We start from the raw sequence: 9,803 nt of genomic DNA on the forward strand, positions 1-9,803 counted from the left end.
ACACTCTTCTGACCTCTGCAGGCACCGAATGACATGGTGCACTTACACACGTGCAAGCGATACATCCGTACACATAAAATAAAAATTTTAAAAGTAAACAAACGAATGGTTTGTCATGTGAACTGTTACCTATCTCAATAAAGTTGTTACATCTACAAAAAGATGAAGAAAGGAGGCACTGTGACTCCACCTGCCAGAGAAGGGAGCCACTGACAGCCCTGTGGGATGGAGAAGCTCCAGGTCTCCATCACATTCACACTTTTGTCTCCTAAACATAGCATACTCCAGGTAAGCAGCTTGAGGGCCTCAACCAAGACCACCCATCCACAGAGGTGATGCCGTCAGGGACTCGCACTCGTTCATCAGCAGAGCCAACTGATGCTGCTGCTGAACGAGTCTGTCATCTCCTTGTTTACATAGCTCTGATTTGTCATCCAGTTTAACTCATCCTCAGGTCCCCCCAATACGCAGGTCAACCCTCTTCCTCCCATTCCACACCTTTATGAGGCTTCCCTGAAGCATTCCCTGGAGCCTTCCTAGGTGAGGAAGTTGGGGCTGCCAAGAGCCCCTTCGAGGCTCAGAGTGAACACCCCTATCAGATTTGTCCCACAGACATTCACCCCGCTTGGAAGCGGAAGATGAGATCAGATGAGCTTAAGAGAAGCCGGTAGGTGTCTGTGAGGGGCCCCAGGCATTTGCTGCCTTGTTACAGTGCATGAAAAAACAAGGCCGGGTGGGGGATGGCAGGCCTGTTTGCACACTGCACTGTTCAAACAGACTCCCCTGCCTCAGACACCTGTGCGGTGGAGGACTGGCCAGGCAGGACCCGGAGCCCTCGGCTCTTCCCGCCTCTTCCTGCGTCTCCCCACAGCCACCTTCACAGCCCCTGCAGGGTCCTGGCTGCACCATGCCCCGCGCTGGGCTCTGCAGCTACTGGAGGGGACGGGTACTGCCCCTGCTGCTCGCCTATGTCTGCTATCTGCTGTTCGGGGCCACCGTCTTCCGGCTGCTTGAGAAGCAGGCAGAGTCTCAATCCAGGGACCAGTTTCAGCTGGAAAAGCTGCGCTTCTTAGAGAACTATACCTGTCTGGACCAGCAGGCCCTGGAGCAGTTTGTGCAGGTGAGGAAGTGGGATGGGATGGGATGAGAGGAATGGAGAGGGAGATGGAGGGGGCTGGGTGGCAGGTGCAGAGTCACCACCCAAGGCCGATTCCCTGTTTGGAAGCTGAGTTTAGTGAGAACTAGAGCCTAGTGAAACCCAGTCCAGAGCCCTGACTCTCTGATCTATAGCTAGATCACTATGTGACTTTGATCAGATCACTTAGCCTGAAATTCCTTATCGCTACCATCAAGAGAAAAGGTGTATCTGGGGCTGAGGAGACAGCTCAGTCAGTAAAGTGCTTGCTGTACAAGTAGGAGGGACTGCGTTCCATCCCCAGAACCCACAGAAAAAGCCAGGCATGGTGGTGCATGCTTATAATCCCAGCACTGGGGAGGCAAAGATGGGTAGATCCCTGGGGCCCTCTGGCTAGCCAGTCTTGCCAAATGGGCCAGTCACACATCCATGAGAGACATATCTCAATAAATAAGGCAGATTGGAGAACTGGCTCACTAAGAGTTCTGGCTCTGTAAGCATGAGACCTGAGTTTGAATTCCCAGTATCCGTGTAAAAAGCTTGGCATGGCTACTCAGGTATGGCTATGCAGGCCTGGCTATGTATACCTGTGACCGGAGCATTGGGGGGTAGAGACAGGTAGATCCAGAGAGCTCACTGACCAGGCTGGACCAGCCTAACCAAGACAGAACTCTTTCTCCTGTTCAGTGAGAGACCCTGTTTAAAGACAGTAAGGTGAAGAGTAACAGAAAGACACCGTGTCTTGCTCTGGCCTCTACAAGCTCTTGCATGGCTATGCGTATCTGCATGTTCATGTACACATACACACACACACACATACACACACACACACACACACACACACACACACACACACACACTGGGAACCGAACGCTAGTCCTCTGCAAGAGCAGCCAGTGGTCTTAACTGCTGAGCCATCTCTCCAGTCCCAAATAAATTAATTTTTTAAAAATGACCAAGGTGGATGGTTCTGGAGCAACGACACTTGAGGCAGAGCACTGGCCCTCACGTGTAAGCACACACATGAGCATGCATACCTGCATACACACAAACACATCTACAGAGAGAGAGAGAGAGAGAGAGAGAGAGAGAGAGCATATATCTGTGCTCTAGACATTTGACAGGAGATTAAAAGCCCTCTTGCAGCTGCTTCATGAATGTGTACTGTCAGTTATCAACACTCTAGAAATTTCCTCTCTCCACTCACCACTTTCCAGGGCTGCTGCTCCATCTGCCGGCACCCAGCTTATGTCCCTGAGGGGAGACACAGATAAAAAGGTCAGGACCAGCTGTCATGCTGGTTTCCCTCCCTTGGAGCCCAACCCATGGCGAATGGGCAGGTGGATGAACTCTGCCAACCCTCTACCCCACTGGTTGCTCTCACCCCCTGTCTGGGCCCCTCCTGCCTCCCTCTCTCCCAGAAACAAAGCAAAACCAGGTATCACAGGGAAAAGTATATACACTGGAGACAATGGGTAGAGCAATGACATTAGTCCCTGAAAAGAAGCAGATCAAGCATAGAATCCACACACTGATAACTGGTCTTTATTGAGTATTTCCAACGTGCATTAAGGGGCGGGAACCAGGACTCTGATCCATCATGATCCATCATGTGGGGCTGAGCACTTTACAGGTGTTTTCTCCCAGCTGTTTATTATGATAAGCATCTCCAGATTGCAGATAGAAGCTGAGACAGAAATGCAGGGGGTTGGCCAAGGCCCTAGTTATTGGCTGAGGCAGAACTCGAATCCATGCCCTAGCTGGCAAACTCTTGTTCTTCAACACACTAATTAGCATGCATGCTGGGGGCAGTGTACTGCTCAAAGGGAGGCCTGTGGACCACCAGCAGCAGCACTTGAGAGCTTGTTGGAAAGCAGGTTTTGGACCTGCTGACTCAGACACTGAGGTTAAGGCCACCAGGTGACAGAGGTTCTGACACTGCTCTCGAGACTGAGAACAACTGGTCTACAGGATGAGAGGTGGGATGCGTGGACAAAGGGGACTGTCCAGGACACACCCCCTGGCATATAGAGTTATTCAGGAATGGTACTTGAATGGTACCCACATCCAGGCCAAAACAAACTCAGAAGCCTCAGGAGTAAGGCAGAGTTACGGATACCCCAAGACACCCTCCTGCTTCAGCCCTGGTCTGGAGGTGGAACCAGGAATGAGCAGTGGGTAGACTGGGTAGATTGGTGGCTAAGCTCCAATCAATCCTCTAGTCAAGGACAGGGTGGCTGTAGGCCTAACTGCAGCCCAACGAGACCAGTGCTTATCCCCAAGGACTCCCTAGTGAAGATGAGTCATTCATATCCCTGAGAATCCTTAGTCTCAGGACAGACCCTTACCAGCCACGGGAAGTGGATCTAGGAGGCAGATGAATACTGAAATAAGATTCTGTGGGACCCCTCTCTCTGAGGAAGTCACACAGCCAATAAACAGTGCTAAATTCAGTGACAACTCAGGCTTTCATACCTGCCTCTTTCTCCTTTACCAGTGATTCTCAGTAACGAAGATGCCACAGTCACTGGAAGCTACTCAGCCACACTCAGGGCCCCCAGAGACCTCAGAGCCTATTCTCTACAGGATGGAAGGCCATCCAGAGGTACAGTAGGGACAGTCAAGGACTATGGCAAATGCTGTCTCCAAATCTGAGGGTCTCCAGGGAAGGAACATGTTCAGGAATGTCCTGGCCCAGCTCTCTGGCTGTGTGGGAAAGAGGAGGACAAAGTCCACATCTTAAGAGGCTAGTTCCTGCCCAAGTGAAGTCTGGGAGGCCTCCACCCAGCTGGTGGGAAGCAATTCCCACAGGAAAAGGAGGCAGGAACAGACACACTCCCTAGTAGCTCCCTACTTTTGGGATGCTGCCAGGTGGCAAGGCTGAGTACCCTTGGGACAAGTCTCCAGCTAAAGGGAAGAGGGCTGGAGTTGGGGAGAGGGACCCTGCCCACTCCCCACATGAAGTTGAGGACTCAGGCTTGAGCCTGCTAAAGCTAATGTTCTAGAAACACAAGGATAGATTACACAAAAAATATACACGTGCACAGTACACAGAGACAACACACCACATGTGCACAGTACTGCTGTATACACATGTGCACGCACACATAACCTGGTGTTGGCCTCTGGTACAGTTTCTCCTGTGGACATGGGCTAGGCTTACTAGAGGGCGCAAAAGAGGAAGACCACCAGCTGCTCAAGGGAGAGCAGCCCTAGACCCCATGTCTCTCCACAGATCGTTCCAGAAGCATTCAAAATGAATCCCCCCCACTTTGTCCTAACTACCACACACACACACACACACACACACACGTGTGTGTGTGTGTGTGTGTGTGTGTGTGTGTGTGTGTGTGTGTGTGTGAGACAGACAGAGACAGAAACAGAGATATCATATCGTTCTTCCTGGTCACCAAGAGCATCTCCCCACCCCCTCCTTAGGCCCCTGGCACTCCAGCAGGCCCATTAACATCCACACTTCAGTCAGTTCTGGCCACTTGGAGTTCAATGACCTTGGGCGAGTCTCTTAACATTCAAAATCTTCATGTCTTTTTCTGTGAAATGGGAATGATACTAACAGACATTAAATCTGTGCACCCAAAAGCATCCTCCTGAGGGTCTGGTGACAGCTGTCACTCAGTTACTGTCTATCCCTCCCACTCCACCCCTGCAGGTCATTCTGGAAGCCTGGGTGAAAGGTGTGAACCCCAAAGGCAATTCCACCAACCCCAGCAACTGGGACTTCGGCAGCAGTTTCTTCTTTGCAGGCACAGTGGTCACCACCATAGGTAAAGAGTCTGGGTGGGAGCCCCCCCCACCCCCAGTGCCCTGTCTCAGCTTGGGACAAGGATGTGGTTCATCCAGGAGGTGACACAGGAAGTGGGCAGGTGAGACCAGCGAAAGAGGAAGCCAATCAATCAGGCGTGCACTTGGGAGCTAGCTGCTGCGGTGGGTGGCTGGGCTCAACTCCCTGGGGCCCTCTGAGGGGGTAGGCAGAGCCCTGAATGAGAGCCTATCCTTCTGTTGACTTCAGTCCATGCTGCCAGACGGCTGGTCCTGGTGTGTTAACTCTCTCATACTGTGTAGCTGGTGGCAGACTAAATTCACATCTGGAACCAGGAGGTCCTCTCAAGGAGAGAGAGAGAGAGAGAGAGAGAGGAGGTCCTCTCAAGGAGAGAGCGAGAGAATTGGGAGGGAGGGAGGGAGGGAGGGAGGGAGGGAGGAAGGAAGGAAGGAGAGGAGAGAGAGAGAGAGGAATATATATAGAGAGAAGCAATGACTTGAGGTGGGAAGTTATTTGTGTACAGGGACTGTCCATCACAGCTGCAGATGATATCCCAGCATCCCCAGGAGATGGGGCAGTGTCAGGAAGCCTGCCTCTCCCACCCCCAGGGAATCCTCAGGCCTCTTTCACACAGGCCTCTCTTCCATTCAGTTCAGCCCAATTCCAATTCCACACATTCTAGGTCGAGTGATGGGGTGAGGGTAGGGAGGTACAAAATTGGATTGACCCAGGCTTGGCTCTCAAAGAGTTTCCAGTCCACTAAAGAGGGATCAGATTATTATAATTATATAAGACAAAGTGAGTAATTAGATAGAATAATGGGAAGCATTGCAGGGAATCATGCCTGACAAGGAGGCAGAGGGTGACAGTCAGGAGGGCTTCATGGAGGCAGCATCATTGGAGATGAGCCTTCTATAAATAGAGATCATTCTAGCAGAGGTTGGAATGAGTATCCATGGGAACAGGGAGTATCTCGTCTTCCCACAGAAGTAATGGACACAAGCCTGGCAGAGCTAGGGAGCTGGCAGGTGGTAGCTCTGAGGGCTCTCTTCCCCTGACCTGCAAACTGCCAACCTTCTGCAGGATATGGAAACCTGGCACCCAGCACAGAGGCAGGGCAGGTCTTCTGCGTCTTCTATGCTCTCATGGGCATCCCACTCAACGTGGTCTTCCTCAACCATCTGGGCACAGGACTGCGTACCCACCTGACCACCCTGGACAGGTGGGAGGACCATCCCAGGCGTTCTCAGGTAGGGTCCTCCCTTCCCTCCAGCCTGTGGGACAGATTAGCTACAGATGTGGAGATGGGTTTGGGAGTACAGGGTAATGGGCAGACACCCGAGGAACAGTGTGGGTAGCTGCAGGGCTTTGTAGAGAGAAGTGGAAGGATAATGCAAGCTGGGCAGGGCATGGCCTCAAAGCTCTCTGGCAGCACCTGTAACCACAGAGTCTACCTTCAGAGGGCTGAGGGTCAGGGCTAGATGTGACTTTCCCGGGAACATTGTGCCCATGCACCAGGCAGCCCTCTGCAACCCATGTCCTCTGGTCAGTATCCTTTGATGGAGAGTCTGGACAGCATCTCTCCGTGGTCATCACAGTTTTCCAACATCCTTTCAGGTGGTCCAAATAGTCTCCAGGCCACATAGTATGTGCCCCTCAGAGCCTGCTGCCATGAAGGGACCTGGAACAGTTTGGTGACAGTAGACCTATCCCAGACCTGAGTCCCCAAGGGAACCTGGTCAAGTGTGATCCTCAAGTTCAAAGGGGTCTTCAGATCCCTCCTAGATCCACTAACACATCCCCCTACCCAAATATTCTCTGGCACAGACGTGTCACATGCCTATGGGGACAGCCCCACCCAAAGGTCTTCAGAGTAGGAGAGGGACTTAGTTATTGACCAGTCCCCACTCAACTTCCTCCAAACCTCCCCCATATACTCCCTGGGGGACTCAGATCTGAATAGGACAACTCTCACCAAACTGTCCCAGGTCCCTTCATGGCAGTGGGCTCCAGGGGCATGCTGGGTGGCCTGGAGACCATTTGGACCACATGAAAGGATGTTGGAGTCTGTGACGACCACAGAGAGAAGGCTGTTCAGATTCTCCATCAAAGAAGGATGAAGGATGGTGGCCAGAGGACAAGCGCCTTCTAAGTGGTCTCAAGGGCAGACCCTCCCTCCCAGCTCCTGCAGGTCCTGGGCCTCGCTCTGTTCCTGACCCTGGGGACCCTGGTCATTCTCATCTTCCCGCCCATGTTCTTCAGTCATGTGGAGGGCTGGAGTTTCGGCGAGGGCTTCTACTTTGCTTTCATCACCCTCAGCACCATTGGCTTCGGGGACTACGTTGTCGGTGAGGATGAGATAGTCAGGTATCTTGGGGGGCACCCACTAGAATTCAGGGGGACAGGGAGATACCTACTGAGGTTGATTCCTTCTGAGGTCACTGTGGATTCTTGGTAGCATCCTCAGAAAGCTCTGGTCTGGGACCCATGGCTGCTTCCTCTATCACTGATTCTTCTTATGAGGACCAGGAAGGAGCATCCCTAAGAAGTCCAAGGGCAGCAGTGTTCTCACACACCTGCCATCTCCTTTTCTGGCAGGCACAGACCCCAGCAAGCATTACATTGCTGTGTACCGGAGCCTGGCAGCTGTATGGATCCTCCTAGGGCTTGCGTGGCTGGCAGTGGTCCTCAGTCTGGGGCCTCTGCTTCTGCACAGGTGCTCTCGGCTCTGGCTGCTCATCAGGGGCCTGGACCTCAAGGATGGGACAGCCCAGGACTCTGACCCCAGACTTCAGAAGACCCCCATGTCTGCATGAGGCCCCAAGTGATACCCATCCTGCCCTCCTCAAATCCAGACCACCCCCTGCTCCCTTCCTCTTCCTTCCCAACCCACACATTCCCAGCCAGGACTGGTCAGCAACTCTCCAGACAGCAAAAGGAAACAGGTGTGCCTACAAAGTAACGGGAGATGCCGAGACCGGATCAAAGACGTGTGTGAATGGAGCTGCGAACACTGACCCCAGAGCCCCCCTTCCCCTAGCCACCAAAGAGACCTAGAAAAGTCAAACCCAACATGGATCACAGTTGCCAAATCACCACTGCCACCCTCACATACCCCTTGGACAGCAAGCGAAGGCTGACTTGATACTTATGTTATTTGCTATGTACTCAACAAGCCTCTGCTTTGTGCGAGGCACTGTGTCAGACTCTGGGGATGCGACAGTGACCACTCCTGCCTTCGCTGTGTCTTTAGTCTGGAAGGATAGGACATGTGGAAGGATGGCCCCAGTGTAGTGCCTACAGAGCCTTGATGGGATCAAACCTCGGGGGAATGAGAGTTCAGTGCAGCAGCTAGGGGTGGAAGGCTGATCACACACCTTGGGACATTCTCAGTGCAAACAGGAGGGTATCCTCAGGAGGCTCATACTTGAGGAGCAGGCAGCTTGCCTGTTGGAGCTCTCCAGTCCCCTCACCTACAGCGCTTTGGACCTCTTTTGGGTGTTCCACTGCTCCCCTGAGCATGATCTCTCCTGAACCCCTGAACCACCCCCTGAACTTTATCACTCACCCTGAGAAGCTAGAGAGCCAGTAGATTCCAGGAGCCTGGTAGGAAGTGAGCTCCCTGGTGACCTGGGATCCCATGGGAACCCACTCACCAGGCCCGGCCCATCTACCAGAGTGCAACACTAAGGGCCATAGGAGAGGCAGGATTTGGCTCACTCTGTCCCAATTCCCAGTCTCACAAGGAACAGGAACTCCAGCTTCATCGTCTCCCACCATCCCAGAGGCAAAGCTGGCAGGGACTGTGAGCCCAAGAGGTTGGGGGGAGCCCAAGGAAGGACCACAGCAGCAGAGGAATCCCACCTCCACCCCAGGACTTGCTGCCACCCAGGAAAGACCTTAAATCTTAAGTCATCCATCAATTCCAACATCCTGGATCCTGCCTCTGTTCTGGGTGGATGGCACTCAGAGGCCTCCTCCAGAGCCCTAGGGGACAAGCCCCTGGTCCAAGCCTCTGCCTCCCAAACACACTGACACACCATACCCTGCTGGGGCCCCCTTTCCTTGGGTGCACCGATTGTAGAGAAATTTAGGATGAACTTGACCACAGCAAGAACTTGGAGGAAGTCCCAGGTCTAGCTATTTAGGCAGGAGCCCTAATAATAAACTTGGCTTCTAAAGTTCTGCTCTCGAACCTCTGATTATAGAAGTCTCTCCCACAATCAGGAAGTGCTGGGGAGCTCTGGGTCCCTCCTTTCCCTGGTCTGTGGCCACTCAGGAGCCCTCTTCTTCCCCCTGATTTAGATCGGGTGTGGGCTCTCCATCTCCTGGCCTGGGAGATCTTTTTGGTCCTGGGATTGGATCTCTGCGGGTGGGTATGGCCCTCCCACCCTCCAAGACTCCTCCTCAGAGGAAAACCAGTCACAAGAGTTTATTTAGAGGCCAACCAGCTCCTCTTGACCCTTCCTGCCCATCCGGGTTCCTGTCCAGGAATCTCACTCCTGCGCCCCTGCCTCTCCATCATGTGCAGACCAGGAGCCAGAGCAGCACCCTGTTGGGCTCCGGGCTGCGGGATGCCGGGCACCGGGCTCCTGCTGCTGGCCTACCTGGCTTACCTGATGCTGGGCGCCTGCGTGTTCTGGGCGCTGGAGGGTCGCGCAGCTCAGAGCCACAGCCGCAGCTTGCAGCGTGAGAAGTGGGAACTGCTGAAGAACTTCACGTGTCTGGATGACCCGGCGCTGGACCGGCTGATCCGGGTTAGGGGATGAGTGGGGCCAGCCTGGGGACCAAGGGATGGGGCAGAGGGTGCACGGCTCACTGCTAGGATAAAGGATGCTCTGGCCTGTGAGAGTGAAAGAGTAGGAGGGAGGGAGGGAGGGAGGGAGG

The 9,803-nt window shown here is 53.4% G+C and overlaps 2 protein-coding genes across 2 annotated transcripts in view; both read left to right on the top strand.

Moving 5' to 3' along the window:
• Positions 1-907: 907 nt before the first annotated feature.
• Positions 908-7,785, top strand: Kcnk16 (potassium two pore domain channel subfamily K member 16). The gene is made up of 5 exons (XM_008840039.2): positions 908-1,120; positions 4,806-4,920; positions 6,000-6,166; positions 7,099-7,264; positions 7,515-7,785. Exons 1-5 carry the CDS (start codon positions 908-910, stop codon positions 7,730-7,732), a joined length of 879 nt encoding a protein of 292 aa, XP_008838261.1. The 3' UTR covers positions 7,733-7,785.
• A 1,654-nt stretch (positions 7,786-9,439) lies between these two features.
• Kcnk17 (potassium two pore domain channel subfamily K member 17) overlaps positions 9,440-9,803 on the top strand; it is an 11,216-nt gene continuing 10,852 nt past the window's right edge. The window contains exon 1 of the mRNA XM_008840195.2: positions 9,440-9,673. Coding sequence (XP_008838417.1) covers positions 9,440-9,673 — 234 coding nt within the window. The remainder of the gene's footprint in view (positions 9,674-9,803) is intronic.

This window comes from Nannospalax galili, unplaced genomic scaffold (assembly GCF_000622305.1).
Source record: "Nannospalax galili isolate Female #2095 unplaced genomic scaffold, S.galili_v1.0 scaffold538, whole genome shotgun sequence".
Classification (NCBI taxonomy): Eukaryota; Metazoa; Chordata; class Mammalia; order Rodentia; family Spalacidae; genus Nannospalax; species Nannospalax galili.

What these genes read in the sequence shown, in the direction of transcription:
- Kcnk16 (XM_008840039.2), top strand. Translation starts at nt 908, where the DNA reads ATGCCCCGCGCTGGGCTCTGCAGCTACTGGAGGGGACGGGTACTGCCC. An exon ending in CCCTGGAGCAGTTTGTGCAG is followed by an intron (nt 1,121 to 4,805) that starts GTGAGGAAGTGG and finishes CCACCCCTGCAG; the next exon opens with GTCATTCTGGAAGCCTGGGT. An exon ending in CTTCGGGGACTACGTTGTCG is followed by an intron (nt 7,265 to 7,514) that starts GTGAGGATGAGA and finishes CTTTTCTGGCAG; the next exon opens with GCACAGACCCCAGCAAGCAT.